Genomic DNA, 17,969 nt, shown 5'->3' with positions numbered 1-17,969 from the left:
CACCTTCGGAAGAAGACTGCTGTTTCAAAGGACTTAAAGAAATGACTGTTGACTGGTGTATTTATCCTATATCCTCTCTAGCAGGTGGAGGGATGAGTCTCTCCCCTGTGATTGGCACAGAGCTGCCAGAAGCACCCAATGGGGTTGCGACGCCCGTCCCTTCGGAGCCTTTCAGTGACAATGGCCCACACACCCATACCCCGGGTCTCCTGAGATGCGGGGGGAGCAGGGTGCCTCATCCGGGGCAGGGGCTGGAGGATGGAGCCCCCGGAGAGACTGAGAACCACCTGGATGTGGAGAGGAGAGTTGGTGACGGGGAGTGTGTATTTGACTCGGAGACAGACCGGCATTCACTGACACTCGGTTTGGACTCTCAGTCCCGGGGGAAGTCATTACACAGGCAACGCCGCACACCCGACGCCTCCCTCCCCACCGCCACGTGCACGGCTGTCACAGAATCGGCAGCCAGACGCTCTGAGTCCCCAGGGGTCTTTCACACTTATGAGCTCCCTGGCGCAGCTCCGCTAAGGGACTCGCCTCAGTACACAGATGCCAAAGATTCACCTCAGCGAGGGGGCCCAGTCAGTGCAGGCACACAGCAGCTGAAGAAAAAGACTTTAGAAGCTAGTGGAGAGAAAGAAAAGCAGGATGAGGAGGAAGATGAGAAAGAGGAGATGGCGTGGGGGAGGCAGCATGGAAGACGGCGGGCTGATGTGGTTAGTTCATCATTCAAATGTCTTTTCAATTATTTTTATTTTTTTACTGATATTGTAACTATTAGTCCATGTACAGAGATCTGTACACCTCTTTGTGTAATTAACTTTTATAACAAGTATTCAGACTAAATCCAGTGCACACACACTGGATAATACTCCTACCATCACTGCTCTTAATCTTCATCTCTCTCTTTCCCCTCCCATCCTGTTGTAGCCGATACGGCACTATTCCTCCTCGGCCCCGGGCCCCAGCACCTCCTCCTCTCCTCCTCCACCGCTCCTCCCGTCGGACGACAGCCCCTGCCCTCCCCACGTCATGGCCCAGGTGCGCGTCAGGAACGTGCCCGAGAGGGAGCGCATCGTGCGGGGCATGCAGGACAGCAAGAGCCTGGACGAGATCAGCCAAGCGTATGGAGGTGCGTTCGGTTTGCGGTTGACATTTTAAAGGGAAATTCCACACATTAAACATGAAACAACAGCAGAGGCAAAAGGGGTAAAGACATACGTTCAAATGAGGTCTAAATCAATCGATGGGCGGGCATCTTACTAATGTGAGGTGGTGCCCAACAGGTGGCTCGGGGTCCCGTGGAGGGGGCAGAGGGGGACAGTCAGAGGGCCGCAGGGCCACCATCTCCTCAGCCCTGGAGCTGGAAGGGACGGTCAGCCATGATGGAGACCTTACCCACTTCATCACCAAGAACCTGGAGCAGAAGATCAAGATGAGCTCCAAGCTCAGTCTGGACTGCAGCGACTGTGGGTACCAGGGTCGGGGGGGTCGCTGTTTCACATGGGACTTCATTTACTATCAACTACTATCATTTTCACATATCTCTGTAGATGGAGGGGATTGGCTGGCCCATATTCACGACTAGTTTCTTCTCTGCCCCCTAGTGGCTGTGGGAGGGGAAACACTGCATCAATGCATCAATACTGTGGCATATTCCCAAAAATGACCATGATTCATAAGTTTTCCTTATTTCCAAACAACGAGGGTTGTGTGTGTGTGTGTGCGCACGCGCGCCTCCATACATATCAACATCCTTCCTCCATGTCTCTGTCCAGCCGACTGCTCGGGTCCCATCCACCGCCCCCGGGGGTTGTCACGGCGACCGGCAGACATCCCCCCCATCGACCCCGCTGTCCTATTGGACCTTGAGAGACACACACAGGAAGTGGCGCAGAGCGTGGAGCTGATGATGCGCAGCCTGAACGGAACCATCCAGAATGTGAGTAGTGAGAGTTGACCAGAGCAGGAGAGGAGTTGGAAAGAAGGAGAAACGATGATATGGAATTTTGTCACTGTCTGGTTATATCTTGTACATTTAATTAAACCTGTTGTGTATTTTTAACAGTCAGTTAATATGACAATCGGTTCAAGGTTTACGATCTTAACTTGCATTTCGATTTTTTATTCACCTTTTAACGCCTATGCTCTTTTTTTAGTCATATGTGAGTCAAATGTTATCTAAAATGAATTACCACACACCCACACGCACCGGGTGACCCTCCGTCCCTGCGTCCAGATGACGGCTCTGAGCGTGGGCTACATCCAGACCTACAGGGACTCGGTTGACAGTCTAGGAGAGTCTGTGGACATGAGCATAAAGGTGTGTTGGTCAGTCCCCCCGGGAATGTTTTTATCATTGTTCCGACCAAAAATGCTTGATTTTGCAGCGACTTTTCTCAAACTTGCAATGCAATTTGTCAAATTGGATGTGTTTATATTTGCATTAAAATAGCTGGAATTTGCAAAAATGTAAGTAAAAGGAAAAAAAAAAAAATTTTAATAGTGAGTTCATAACCAGTTCATAACTCTTTTGGTTCCCTAATGGTTGAAATACTTCTCTGTTCAAGTTTTGGGTATATGTCAATGCCTGTCACTACTCTACCGTTTTCTCCTTAAAGCAACACTATCACGTTTTTTACCTTAAAAAAAACAGCTTCAGATTCATTTTGATGCTACACTGGGTTGTAATGTGGAGAACGCCACTTCTTTCATTCCCAACCCCCCAACACCTGTTCTTGCACTATGTAACTTTGGTTTACCACCCATGAAACGTGGGAAAGGTGCGGTACGCTTTACACCGCTATGTCACTTCCCTGATCTTTGGTTCCAGTAATTACAGATTTTTTATTTTTTTTGCCTGGTAAGATTTATATTAAAAAAATAATAATTATAAACTTGCCAGTCAAAATCTGGTAATAATGCTCATACGAAACGCAGCCGCTCCACATCCCCAACGACGCGGATGAGATGGGGCCCGTTGTGCGCCCGGCACTCGCCCTTCATTAAACGCACGCCAGCCCTCATTTTCACTGACGCGTGCGAGCCGATCTGCCAGGCCGAGCACATCTGGTACCTACACCGCAGCAGGGGGCCAATGCCTGAGTGCTCGCTGTAGCGGTGAGGTCCGTGCAAGGGCTGCTGTAACCTAAGCTGTACATTATATTTGCGTTTGTAAAATAGACTGTTATTGAAACGTGACTGATAAGGTTTAAATTTTTCCAGTAAAATAAATTATTCTCGAACACCAACCAAGTTTTACGACAGTGGTATTAAAGTGCAATTGCACTCATACTGTAGCGACGCCAAATCCCAAAAGTTATATCGTGCTGCTTTAAATTAAACCATAGTCACATATTAATTGAAATGTTTAATTTCTGTATTAAACTGAATTTGTCACATTAAATATTTATATGATGCATGTCAGATGGTGAAACTGAAAAGTTGGTAGTAATTATTCTTTATAAAATGTCAATATATTGATCTACGATTGTATCTAATCAATATTGAAATTGAATAGTGAGACCCGGCCCTACTGACAGACCCTGTCAGACACCACCGCTGGAAAGTTTGATTGTTAAAATTGTTTTCACATCGGCAGTGTCCCTGTCTCACTGCTTCTTTCCCCCCGCCTGCCCCTCCCTTGCAGGGAATGTACACGCTTATGGCTCGCTGCGAGGAGCTGGATCGCTCCATGCAGCCCATCCACACGCTGGCCGCACAGATCCGCGACATCAAACGTACCCTGGAAGCTCTGGAGGCCGTCTGCAAGTAGCCACGCCCTTGGGATCCCAGCTTCAAAAGACTCAACATCAAGCGCACCCGCGTGCCGAGCGGTGCAGGTATCTACAAGGCCGTTGGCCTGTTATCTCACCGCCCCCGCCAAGTCTGCCCGGCGACCGGTTTCATGAAACTCAAAAGCTTCTCGGGACGCCGCATGTAACGAGACGCTTCGCTACCGCTGGAACACGATTAGAGCTAATCCTCCCTCTCGTCTCACCCAGCCAGCCAATAAGGTTCCACACACACAAATAGCTAAACCTCAACTGCATTATTGGTATTTACAACCGGAGGGCACCTTAAAAAAACAGATTCTCTTTTTCACGGTGCAGCCGAGGAGCCTGTCCTGTACTCCGTCCAGCCCGCTTGGTTCAGATTGCACTGACCTCCGCTGTCCAGGCGGGGGCCATCTTTACTCCTGTTTGCGTCGAGTCTCAACTGAACTGAGGACAAGATGACAATAGCGGCATGATTTGCACAGGAAGTAGGTTATTTTATTTTATTTTTTTGGTAGACCTTTAAATTACACACAGAGTGATACAGGAAAAGGTTTGGAAATATTAAGTATCATGTGGTAACATGAGATGGTAATCCCTGTCATATACCCGTTGAAGTCAGTCATAACTATATTATTTGGTATAATTATAGAGAGAGAAATTGTAACATTTTCTCATCAGCAATTAAAACAACTGCTGCTGGAACTACAAACTGAACATAACTTAAACGTAACATTAAATCAGGAATCTTCTACTAATCCACAAAAAATGCCACTGGTCAAGCAGTGTTACTGGTGTTGAACTGGGAAACTGCTGATTATTTACTACTTAATACTTAGTCATTTCATATATTTTCCCTGTATGTTATCCACTAAAATAACTGTGATTGAAGGGTTGTGTTTATTTATTTTTTAAGCCCTGTGAGACCTACATCTGTGGTTTAATTCATTTTAATTCCTTAATTTTACACAGGCACTGTTTTCTGACATGTATGCTTCATAATGATAATCGTGCTCCAAATGTGGATGTTAAATTGCTCGGTACAATACGATTTAGTGGCAGAGCTGTGAGTCCCCAAAGGAACGCTTCAGCTGAGCATTTGATTCCTCATGTCCTCAAAGTTGAAGCTCAGAGCTCGTACCATGACCAACGTGCTTCACCGTCCGGCCGCTGCTCACATCCCAAACTCAATGTCCATTATTTGGGGTGAGTTTGAAGAGAAACACCCGGTGCTTTATTGACTCTTTAAAGCGGAAGGAATCCCTGTCAGTTAAAATGGAATGATTTGGCTCACATCCTGGAAGATGAAATCCCCCCCACTTTCGCTGTCTTGAACTTAACACCGAACCGGACTCCGGTCACCTGTGTTCAGCCAACAAACCAGGGAGAGATTTGGCGGCCACGCCATTTTTGTTTTGTCTGTTTGTTTTCGTCCCAGAGATGGAAAAGGACGAGAGGAGCAGCCCCGTGCCATGGGGGTAGTCCTGCGGCGCGTCAACCTGTCGACTGCCCTGAGTGAAGGCGCGGTCGACTGCCCTGAGTGAAGGCGCGGTCGACTGCCCTGAGTGAAGGAGCGGTCGACTGCCCTGAGTGAAGGCGCGGTCGACTGCCCTGAGTGAAGGCGCGGTCGACTGCCCTGAGTGAAGGCGCGGTCGACTGCCCTGAGTGAAGGCGCGGTTGACTGCTCTGAATGTTGGGGTTAGGGTTAAGTTTTTAAAGCTGAGAGGTTGAGACAAGGAGCTAGAAGCTTGATGAAAATGTCATGTTTGCTGTTTTTTGCTGAAAGCTTCTGGTTAAAGTGGGTGGCAGTAAATTGACTTAAATTGGGGTAAGGAACTCCTACAAGACCTCCACATCACTTCAAGTCATTTTTTCCAGCCTTCACTGGTTGTGACGTTTATTTGGAATATTTTAACGGCTTGAGCCCCGATACTTTGAGTGACGGTGGATTGCAGAACGCTGGTAGAATTGTCAATATCTCCAATGTCTGCACTGTTTGATGGTGAACTAAGGCAGAAGTACACCTTCTTCTGTTGGCTCGTCAAAACGTTTGGGTCAGTACTTTAACTTATCTCCTGTCACCACACTAGCAACAGTTAATGACCCTAAAAGCCACGTTAACCTGTTTGTTGTGTTTGTAAAAGTCAAACTGGAGTCACCGTGTTTAATGACCATGAGATACGATGACTCATGCATTCTCTTCATGTTGAATAATCAAGTGTTCCTTTAATTGTATGGGCTATAACCAAACTTAAGGTAAGGGGTGACTGACTCTGGTATCTGTTTAAGTCCAGTACAAAGCTAACATCCCCAACAGATTGTGTTCAAAATGGTACTGAAGATTTTCTTTTGTCGTGTACAAGACTTTAAAGGTTTCTTAAGGAGAGCAAAGTGATTATTTGCCCATAGTCATATTCTCTCGAGCCCCAGACTATTTGTTTTTATTCCATAGTCTAAAACGAGTGGATCAGCACTTGGTCAATACTTGAAGTTCTGGACTGTGTATCGGTACCATCAGTAAAAACGTGGTATCAGCGCGTCCCAACTTACTTACAACTGTTCACCACCCGCATTCGACAAAAGCACTTTGAGCAGAAAAAGCGTCCGAATTGTGTTGTGGTGGTGGGGTGGGGGCGGGCGGGGCCGGGCGGGAAGTAAGCTTTAAATGGGGGACAAGATCAGAAACTGCAATGTTTTTGTTTCTACACACACACGCTTTCTGTGATTCTCAAGTTCCATTGTACAATCTGATACGTGTACATATGATCTTTCTGTAATTAAGGAAAAAATGATTTAGCTACCCTTTGTCCTGAGTGTATATTTTAATTAAAAATAACAAATAAATTTACATGAGCTGCAAAAAATAATGTTTTGGCCTCTTTATACAAAAAAACCCCACCTGGTACTATATCCCTGTTTTTCACGTAATGGCGATAGTTAAGACTAAAAAAAATTACTATATCCATGGGGACGTATTCACAGTAGATCATTAATTAGCTGCATCAACAGAAACATCGATTAGAGACACTGGATTGTCCTTTTGTTTTTGAGCCCTGATTGTATCGACCAGCGTGGCCAGAGTCTATTTACCCAATTGTATAAAGGCTCAGACCTCTGAGGGTAGTCAACAGTAAAGGTCCAGGTATAGTACATTAATCAACTGAACAAAAAAGCATTACGTTCATAGGGCACAGGAAGGTTTCTCATCGATTTTTATTAACACTTTATTATTCATCCACCGGGTCCGACAGGACACTTTTAACCCTCTGGTTGCAGCACATTGTCCAGGAGGTTAGCAAGCTCCTGTGACACTCCTCAAAAGGTTTGGAGCTCTGACTCGAGAGCGGAGGTTTCCACAGCAAAAGAAAGAGGTCGGTTATTTGCCAGGACACCTCGTCAATGTATTGATGTCACTTCTATCAGGGAAACGGTGAACTGCTTCACTGACACAAACAACCGTGTCATATTTGGACCCATTGTAGAAAGTGGGATTTCAAACTGTTTCCAAACTGGCGAATAGGTTGTTCTTCTACACATCACCACATATACTCACAAAACATAACACCTTCAGAGTTATGTTTTGGTCTGAGAGCTAACAAAAGGTTTTGATAACTAAAAAGTCAAAGAAAATGTCAAAGAATCAAGTTTGAAGTCATCAATCTCTACTGTTCCTTTTAATTTGCTGCCTGTTCACTAACTTCTAGGGTCCAGGAATAGAACAATCAACAGCATTGAAGGTCCGTTTGGGGACACTGGAAAGCTGCTCTCATTTCATGGCTTTCTGGTAAACATCTTGGGCCTGGTTTGCAAGTTCTGCTTCCTTCTCCTCAATGTTTTTTGCTTTTTGTTTTTTTCTGGAAATGTCCAACGTGTTATGATGAATGTGTTTTGTTGCTTTCCCTGTCTGCAGGGAGGTCAAAGTGCACGGGTGAAGATCGATTGTCGTCATCAAGGACACTTTAGCAGAGCAGATACTTGCTTGACCCTTCACTTTCTATTCTTAGTCCGATCATTAATGGTCTAGACTGAGGCCTTTGGCCACCAGCAACAGTAGCAGGGTCACTACTGGGGCACTTGGTTTTGTACTATGGTCCGTTGGTACTTCTAATGAAGGCTTTTGGCTTCCAGTGGCAGATGTGCTGCTGCCCCATAGTTCAGTAGGTGAGGTACTCTTTACAGTAGAAGCTTCCGTAGGCCCCACCGTGTCCCCAGTCTTGGCTATTTCCGTCGCCCCGACAGAGGCTCCGTCTTTGGGGGGCTGCTGGTCTGAGGTGGACTTGTCTGAAGTCACAAACCACTGGCACTGGAAGTCCCTCTTCCACATCTCTGCAGGGTCTGGCTCCTCGGGCTGAGTAGCAGTGACTGGCTGGTCTGTGCCTGCGGCTGCTTCTGGCTGATGACGAAAATAATGAAATCAAATAATATTTATTCTGGCCATAAATACTGTGGAAACAATGGTGATCATGGGCACCCATGAATGTGTCTCACACGTGGTTTGATTTAATAAAATAAACATTTAATAATATGTGTAGAAATACATCTAGTAGACCTTTAATATATTTAATATATCATTCTCTGGCATAGACACGGATGACTTTAGGTCATTCTCATTAATAACTTTCTGTGTGTATAAGGGTTGTTGGACAACCAAGGTGTCAACAGACTGAATCACAGGGCTGTTTCTGATTAATGCTGTCTTTTGAGAGGAGCTGCAACTTTAAATTAGTAGTGCACATACGGACAAGTCAATCCCAAACGAAAATCTTCATTAAATCTGAAAGTTCAGATGCCAAAAACATAACTATCTTTCAAACAAATTAATTTTCAACCCCATTAAAAGTGTCATTTTCAGAAAGTAAACTTATACGTTTTCTGGGAACCAGATGGATCTGCAGCTCATGTTTCATTTGCCATGCAGAATACGTCCGGCCACCCTCCCGTTCAAACACATTTCCACCAATCACAACTGTTTATCTAATATTGGGCGGAGTTGATACGATGACGATGCAGAAGAGAGCCGTTGACACACCTTAACAAGATGGCTGCTGCGGAACGTTCCGTTTAATCCGTTATCTATTAAACATCTGTTGTAAATCTGTGGTCTATTTCATAATCTCAGAAAAAAGTAGATATTAAGTAATGACGATGATTGATTGATGATTGTTAAGTAATGACAGTAATGTGTAATGAAGGACCATAAACTGTATGTATGCTTTACTTCAAAATGTTCTTTTTTTTCTAGACATCCTTATACACTGATCAGCCACAACATTAAAGCTCCACTAATAAACACTACTGTAATACTGTGTAGCTCCCCCTTGTGTCCCCAAAACAGCTGTGAGGTGGAGGCAGTGACTCCACCAGACTCTGAAGGTGTCCTGTGGCATCTGGCACCATGAAGTTAGCAGCAGATCCTTTAAGTCCTGGAAGTTGGAGGTGTTGCCCCCATGGATCGGGCTTGTTGTTCCAGCACATCCCATAGATACTCCATTGGATTGAACTCTAACCCCACCCATCCACATGAGGTAGAATAAAAGGTTGATTCATGAGACCTCCACCTGCTTCCATTGCTCCAGGGTCCAGTTGTGACACTCACATCCATTGTGTCCATTGTAGGTGCTTTCAGGGGTGGACAGGGGTCAGCATGGACAGTGTGAGCTCCCATACGCAGCAAGCTGCCATGCACTGTGTGTTCTACACCTTTCTATCACAGCAACATTCACTTTTCAACACTTTGTGCTACAGTAGTTCTTCTGTGGCATCAAACCAGACGGACTACATTTACATTTAGTCATTTATCAGACGCTTTTATCCAAAGCGACTTACAAGGGAGAATAACATTCAAGCTACATTGTGACAGAGACATTAGTGTAACAATAAATACTGCTAGGTAGTGCTAAATACTTGTAAGTTAAGAGAGGAGGTACTCTCTGAAGAGCTGGGTCTTCAAGTGCTTCTTAAAGACAGAGAGGGAGGTCCCTGCTCTGGTGGTTTTTGGCAGCTCGTTCCACCAACGTGGAACTACAAATGAGAATAACCTGGATTGCCGTGGTTGTACGGCCGGCAGAGCCAGGCCACGCTCATTTGATGAGCGCAACATCCGGGGGGTAACGTGCTTTTACGAGAGCATTTAAGTAGGTGGGAGCATTCCCAGCAATCACTCTGTAGGCCAGCATCAGAGACTTGAACTTGATGGTAACCAGTGGAGCTCAATGAGCAGCGGAGTGACATGTGCCCTCTTTGGCTGGTTGAACACCAGTCGCGCCGCCGCATTCTGTACCACCTGCAGTGGCTTCACCGCACAGCCAGTGAAGCCACTGCAGATGATACAGAATGGACTAGACCTGGCTCCCCACGTGCATTAATGAGCCTTGGCCCCGTGACCCTGTGGCCGGTTCAGCAGTCGTCCTTCCTTGGACACTTTTGGTAGTAACCACTGCAGAGCGGGAACAGCCACAAGACCTGTGCTTGTGGAGATGCTCTGACCCAGTCGTCCAGCATCACAATGTGCTCCTTGTCAAAGTGGCTCAGATCCTTACGCTGCTTCAACACATCAACTTCAACAACTCACTCTTCACCTGCTGCCTCATATATATATCATATAAAACACTATGTATAATAATAATGTATAACAGTATATATATATATATATATATATATAACACTCTACATATAATAATAATAATATATAACACTATACATATAATAATATATAACACTATATATATCATAATATATAACAGTATATACTGTATATAATAATATAGTATACAACACTGTATATATAATTATAGTAAATAACAGCATATACATAATAATAATAATTAATAATATATAACAGTATATATATAATAATATATAAAAGTATACAATATAATAATATATAAAACATACTGTGTGTGTGTGTGTATATATATATATATTAAAAAAATCAGGGGTGCACTTTACTCTTTTGGTCTTAGTCTTTTTTTTAATACATTTGCTCCATGACCCACCTCACAGGATGAACTAAATAGAGGGATACATGGACAACGTGACACGTACTTTAATTCCAATTGAAAATGAATAAAAGCAGTACAACAAAATGTCTGTTCTTTAAAGCCCCATAGTATGTAACTTTCTAATTTAATGACTGCTCTTCAAGCACTGAAAATCAAATGAAATGACATTCTTTTTGACAACAAGTTACTGCTATTTAAAAGCACTAAAAGTTGGGTTACCCTACAGGATGACATCATCATCATCATCATCATCATCATCATCACTCCCCTCCTGACCGTCTTCCTCTATTTCAAAAACAGGAGAAGATGCAGATGTGCTCGTCCTGCTCCTTTCTCCCTGCTTCAGTCTGCGATCAGCTGTTTGCCTCCACAAATCAACAGCTGCTTGGGGTCAAAGGTCACTGTTGTGAACTTAGACAACAGGATGTGCATAAGAGGTGAGAGGCCAGAGTCTGAGAGGCAGGATCTCTACTTGTTTTTAATTATATTGAGATGTGAAAACCCCCTCTTACATGCAGTACTGCTCAAGGGCAGTGTCAGGGACAACAGAAGGACTTTCTGACTGTTGGACAAACTGCTGCTCGTCTTCACTGCATTGAGCAGGTCGTGCACCGAGGAGGCTGCCAGACGCTTTGCAGCTCGCTTTAAACGCATCCACTCTCTTCAAGTGGAGTCTCTGTCAACAGACATGCTGCTTCATATTTCTCAAGGACGTCACTAAGTGTTGTGTTGCCAGAACTGGAGGTCGTTCATTTCAAGAGGCCAAGTTGTAGGATCAAAAATCAAAAAGTGATCACATGACTTGAGGGATTCAAATCTGCTTTCAAACTCATGAATTAGAGCTCTCAACACGTCAACCTTGTCCCTGTCAGCATCAGCATGGGACACAGTCTCCTTCCTCTACTTGCCCTCACTGTCCATCAGGAGTGTCAGCTGTCTAATCGCCACCATGAGCTCATCTCTGCAATCACCAAACCTGAGGGAGGTGAACTGTAAAATGTTCCCAATATCAAGCAGTTGAAGTTGGCCAGGAAACAAGGGAAATGCTCTGTGCGGATGTGTTTTAGGCTGCTGTCATCACTTGTTGCCACTTGAATCTCAACGGCTGGTCACATTCTCCATATTTCAACAGAGTCTCCTGTCTCCATGCAGACCGTCTGAAGTTGTGAAATGATCCTAGTGTGACACAAGCGATGCCTTTCTCCTCAGATCTTCGTAGGTTGTGAGTCTTTTTTGGTTGGATTTGTTTTGCACCCCCTTCCTGTAAGTACAAGCTTAGCAACTTTACGATGGGTTGATTACATGACTCACATTATGGGGCCGTACCATCAGCTGACTTGGGGCAGTTCTCCAGGGCGTGGGCGCTGCACATGAGATGCAAAAGGGAATCCCTGAAGTCCACCGTTTGACCTCATTTGGGAACGACCCCGCTGTGAATTCCAACGTTGACAGCGGCTCCGTGGGTGCGCGCTGAGACCAACTTTGTGTTCCATTCCGCTGAACCACGCACAGGGAGCACTTGCACAAGTGCGTCCACGGCGTCCTGGGCTGCTCCATTGGCCCCAAATTCATTCATCCAAGGAAATCTGAGCTGAATTCTCTGTTACTGGACACACAAACAATGTACACAATTTCCTGCTCTGTTGTTATATCTTGGGATCCATCGGAATCCTTTTTCACTCAATGCTGAACTTATGGTCTGTGCAATGCTCTGCATGATACGCCACCCCCCCCCCCCCCTTCTCGTGAATGATGAGCGAACCTGACGTGAAGTCCAAGCCTCTTGAGAAGCCGAACATCCTCTTGATATCAGCACAGAGGACCAGCATGTCTCCAGAAGAAACCCTTCCACGGTGCTCCATGCTGCTCTTCGTTCAGTTTGCCGAGCGGCCGCTGGGTCTGGTCCTGGCTGCGCCATCACTTGCACGACTTCCTGCTGCTGCTGCTGCTGTTCGCCTGCTTATCAGAAGCTGGATGATTGAAGGTTTTAGTCCCTGTATAGAAGGTGCTGTTTTCATCCAGAGTTGGATTTTCACGCCGTGGTTTGCTCCACATCTGGGTGCGGGCGTTGTTGGTTTGAAGCCAGAAGACCTCCTGCCGACACTTCTTCCAGAACACGCGTCTTTTGGGTTCAGGTCCAGTCTGGCGGGTTTTTTTGGAGGTGGAGGAACACCAACGTTTTTGCTTAATGGAACTTGCTTCTTGGACATTTTGATGAATGGAGAAAGTCCTAAAAGCAATGGCTTATACTCCGCACTTCAGTCCAATGTTTTGTACTATCTGTACCAAAATGTTAGGTACGCAAACGCGCGTTACAACATCTGATCTGGCGTGCATCGTTTATTTTGATAGCGCATGGGCACCCCTGTTTATATTAATAATAATATCATCGTTTGACCAGCGATGGACATTTATCACCTGGTCCCCGGGCGCGTCCACGTACGCTGCCCACTGCTCCTGGCTGTGGCCCCGGAGGAAGGACAAGCCAGGATGGGTCAAAAGCAGAGGAGCCATTTCCACCATCAAAGCATGTGCGTGTGTGTGTGTGTGCAAGCATGTGTTGTAGTGTGGTGTGTTGCGTGACGAATAAAGACTTTTTTCTTCTTCTTTCTTCTAATATATAACAGTATATATATATAATAATAATAATATATGGCACCCCTTGACAGGTGCCATTGGAACCAGATGATCAATGTATACATTCACTTCACCTGTCACTGGTTTCATGTTGTGGCTGATGGGTGTGTTTTCTATCATGTCCAGATGGTCCAGATGTGTTTTCTACTTCCTGGCTGCATCTGCCTCTCCTCTGTCTCTCTGTACCTTCCCAATCTTTCATCCTTTTCCTGGACTCTTGAGATTGAAATATCTAAATGTTAAATTTTATATCCAAGCGTGTATCTGCGTTACCTTCTCTGTGACTTTCTCCACCACCTCGGAGGAAGAAGGCGAGAGGTGGAGGTAGGCGGAGTTTGCAGGATTTTGACGGACGCATCGACCCCTCCCCTGGCACAGGGAGCTGGAACAGAGATGCGTCGCCGTGGTAACATTCATGGAGTAAGGCCCCAACAACTGACGGACGAACTCTGCCAAGTCTGAGCACTCCCTCTGGTGGGCAGACAGATGGACGGACACCAGACGTTGGTGTTTTTAGTTGTGTTGAGATGCAGAAGCAGACAGGATCATAACGGACGCCAACTGAGAATAAAGTCAATTTGCTCCCACTTGTTCCGGAACGAGTTGCTAATTGACACAAAAGGTGCCGTTAATACAAAACGGTGATACCACAGCTCATTCAAACGGGTGTCATCAGAATGACAGTTTAAATTACTTGAATTGTTTGTTTGAAAATAACCGGTTTTTAGACAGACGAAAAGAGCCAATCAGCTGCACTGAGAGTTTCACTACACGACTCAACCCAGGGTAGTAGAGTCATGTTGTGATGCCAGATGTTTACGATAAGATAGAGATGGAGATATACAAACCCCAATTCCAATGATGTTGGGACGTTGTGTAAAACGTAAATAAAAACAGAATACAATGATTTGCAAATTCTTTTCAGCCCATATTCAATTGAATACACTACAAAGACAGGATATTTAATGTTGAAACTGATCAACTTTATAATTTTTTTGCAAATATTCACTAATTTTGAATTTGATGCCTGCAGCACGTTCCAAAAAGCGGGGACAGGGGCAACAAAAGACTGAAAGTTGAGGAATGCTCAAAAAAACACCTGTTTGGAACATTCCACAGGTGAACAGGTTAATTGGAAACAGGTGAGTGTCATGATTGGGTGTAAAAGCAGCGTCCCCGAAAAGCTCAGCCGTTCACAAGCAGGGATGGGGCGAGGTTCACCACTTTGTGAACAACTGCGTGAGCAAATAGTCCAACAGTAAAAGGAAAACATTTCTCAATGTTTAATTGCAAGAAATTTGGGGATTTCATTGGAATCTACACTCCATAATATCATCAAAAGATTCAGAGAATCTGGAAAATCTCTGCACGCAAGCGGCAAGGCAGAAAACCAACATCGGATGCCTGTGACCTTCTACCACTCAGGCGGCCCTGCATTAAAAACCGACATCATTCTGTAAGGGATATTACCACGTGGGCTCAGGAACACAGCTCGCCGCTACATCTACAAGTGCAAGTTAAAACTCTACCATGCAAAGCCAAAGCCATATATCAACAACACCCAGAAACATCGCCGGCTTCTCTGGGCCCAAGCTCATCTGGGATGGACTGACGCAAAGTGGTAAAGTGCTGTGGTCCACATTTCAAATCGTTTTTGGAAGTCATGGACGTGGTGCCCTCCGGGCCAAAGAGGAAAAGGATCGTCCACATTGTTATCAGCGCAAAGTTCAAAAGCCAGCATCTGTGATGCTGTCGGGGGTGGTAGTGCCCGTGGCATGGGTAACTTGCACATCTGTGAACGCAGCATTAATGCTGAAAGGTACAAACAGGTTTTGGAGCAACATATGCTGCCACCAAGCAACGTCTTTTTCAGGGACGTCCTGCTTATTTCACAACAGAGACCACGGACTGTCGAGCCACTGAAGTGGTACATCAAGCAAGAACAGGAAAGAATTCCACCGACAAAGCGTCAACAACTAGTCTCCTCAGTTCCCAAACGCTTATTAAGTGTTGTTTAAAGGAAAGGTGATGTAACACAGTGGTAAACAGGCCCCTGTGCCACCTTTTTTGGAACATGCTGCAGGCATCAAATTCAAAATGAGTGAATATTTGCAAAAAAAACAATAAAATTGATCAGTTTGAACATTATATATTGTCTTTGTAGTGTATTCAATTGAATATAGGTTGAAAAGGATTTGCAAATCATTGTATTCTGTTTTTATTGACATTTTACACATTGTCCCAACTTCATTGGAATTGGGGTTTGTAGATGGTTACATTTTAGAAATCAGTATGACATCACAAACACTCTTGCCGAACCTCGTACCTCAGTCTTGGGTCCCTCTCTTTCCCAGACAACCACGCCTGCGGCCCCCATCGCTGCACTCTCTCCGATGGTGTTGACCAAGTCTGCCTGCACAAGTTACACAAGTCATTTGAATAGTCCTATTGGTCATAAAAACTCATCAAATGTTGCTCGGCCAATCGAGTGAGAAAATCTGATGTGTGCCCAGCGGTGGAAGGGTGAATATGTTGTATTTCTCACCGGTGACAGGAAGGTGTTGGTGGAGGTGTACATGCTCTTCACCAGTGGGAACACAGGCAGATCGTACGCTGTCCCAGCCAGAGACGACACTCTCACTGCTTCTCTGACCTGGTTGGATAAATACATCCTGGCCCCTGACGTCCCGCCCTGATGGAGAATGAATAATTGTATGTATGTACGTTGACAGTCGTGCCACAGTATATTACGATCAGATTCAAACTCCATGTACAGAGGAATATTAAGATAAAAATTCGAAGCATTTTGTATCTGACAACGCAATTCGAACCTGCAGCTTCTCCAAGGCGAGCAGCGGGTAGATGGCAGAGCATCGTCTCCAGAGCCACAGCAGTTCTTCATTCAGGGCCGTCTCAGCGGCAGCGCACCGACCCGTGTAATTGGCCAACAGGGTCTGGGCCGGATCTCCGTTGTAGCAGTTGGGGTAAGGGGAGACGCCCCACAATGCCTTGGGGCGCAGGCGGTGGACCTCCCTCAGAGTCTCCGTCAGCATGGACTGGGCCGCCGTCTCAAAGTCCACCTGCGTGACACCGCCCACACAAATGACTCGTTATGATCCTTCTCCTCCTGATCCTCCTCCTTTTACTGACTGGTCTCCATCAGTCACTACCAGGTTATTACTAAAATACTGAGAAAACCAACATATGGTCATTAATTGGCAATGCCTAATAATCTACAGCTCTACATTACAAGCCCATTTCGGGCATGATGTACTTAAAACATAGGCAGATCTGGAAAGATAACTTACAGATCCCTAATGTAAGAATTGTTCTTTGTATTAGAAATTTGATTTGATAATTAAACAACCAAATATATATCCGTCAGTATATTGACAAAAATAAATAAAAAACAAAATCAAACATTTCCTTCTTCCCTGGCAGGAAACTGTTAATTTCAGCTGCAAAAAACTCTAGTGGAAATCAACCATAGAAATACCCAACAAAGGAAGTCAAAGACTAATAAAATAAAATAAGACTACATACCTGCATTTCCTGTATACCTTTATAGACTATACCAAACTCCACCTCACCTGTGCCCACTTCTCCACCCTGTCGGGCGTCCAGTCAGGGAAGAAGGCCTTCAGCAGAGCCCTGGAGGCCTCCAGGTACACTGCCTGCTTCTCCCTGTTCCTCACCCATTGGGGGGCCCACTCCTTCCAACGCAGCACCCCCAGCCCCAGGTACCTCGGGGCGGGAAGCGCTGACACCACGTCCTCCCTGGTCTTCTGGAGGTGGGAGTCCAGTTTGGTGTGTTGCGGCAAACCTCGGTTAACCGCTGTGTCCCGGTCTATGAAATAAGGATAATTCCCGAGAGTGTCTTCGTAGAAAAGAGCCACGCGGCCTTCACGTTCCATCCTGAAGGAGGCGGGATCGGGTCGGCCGGAGCAGGAAGAGTCGGGAATGCCCCAGAAGATGATGAAGGGTTGGCCGGAGAGGAGAGGGGGCCGGGCGGGACGTGGGGGGCCAGCCAGGCCTGGGTGAGGGCATGTTAAGAGGAGGAGGAGGAGGAGGAGGGGAAGGAGAGGTAGAAGAAGTGGTTGGGTGCTCGAGGTGAACGTTCTGGCTGATACGTGAGTTCTGGACTTGTTACACTTTAGTTTGGTTCCTGACTTGGCTTCCTGGTTCAAGTTGCATTTCGGCTCGTCCCAGGCCATCGGAGCAGCCAACAGTCTGTCCTCCTAATCCTTGGGGACCTCAGGGCCAATCATGTTCCTGGAGAAGAGGGGAAGAGCCGACACCTCATCGGGTCAGTGTTACTATAACTATTGACCTGCCAGTCAAAAGTAACTCCTGTCCAGTCAGACATGGATGGTGCAAGCTTGTTTTCATTGATTTACTCAACTGGCCTTTAGTCTCAGTCAACCGTTCACAGGCTGTCTACAGGTCTCCAAAACGTCTTCAAATGTCTGAAATTGAGTTTTGCTACAGTTTTGGTCCTTAAAAGTAATTTGAAGATCTTACATTTGAATTGATGTGCTCTTGTGGAGAAAAGGAA

The 17,969-nt window shown here is 45.6% G+C and overlaps 2 protein-coding genes across 2 annotated transcripts in view; one reads left to right on the top strand and one right to left on the bottom strand.

The window, feature by feature from the left end:
- borcs6 (BLOC-1 related complex subunit 6) overlaps positions 1-6,377 on the top strand; it is a 7,330-nt gene extending 953 nt beyond the window's left edge. The window contains exons 2-7 of the mRNA XM_080015931.1: positions 82-716; positions 931-1,132; positions 1,287-1,469; positions 1,779-1,942; positions 2,240-2,323; positions 3,650-6,377. Of these exons, the coding sequence (XP_079872057.1) occupies positions 93-716; positions 931-1,132; positions 1,287-1,469; positions 1,779-1,942; positions 2,240-2,323; positions 3,650-3,775 (1,383 nt within the window). The 5' untranslated portion in view covers positions 82-92 and the 3' untranslated portion in view covers positions 3,776-6,377. The remainder of the gene's footprint in view (positions 1-81; positions 717-930; positions 1,133-1,286; positions 1,470-1,778; positions 1,943-2,239; positions 2,324-3,649) is intronic.
- On the bottom strand, positions 4,102-17,628 carry LOC307240634 (hyaluronidase-1; the record flags this gene model as incomplete). The annotated part of the gene is made up of 7 exons (XM_080014472.1): positions 4,102-4,218; positions 7,978-8,169; positions 13,688-13,885; positions 15,741-15,827; positions 15,960-16,106; positions 16,246-16,494; positions 17,005-17,628. The coding sequence occupies 7 exons, from the start codon at positions 17,626-17,628 to the stop codon at positions 4,102-4,104; spliced, it is 1,614 nt and encodes a 537-aa protein (XP_079870598.1).
- Positions 17,629-17,969: the final 341 nt, after the last annotated feature.

This window comes from Zeus faber, assembly GCF_960531495.2.
Source record: "Zeus faber genome assembly, chromosome: 15".
Classification (NCBI taxonomy): Eukaryota; Metazoa; Chordata; class Actinopteri; order Zeiformes; family Zeidae; genus Zeus; species Zeus faber.
This window is presented reverse-complemented; position numbering and strand designations above follow the sequence as displayed.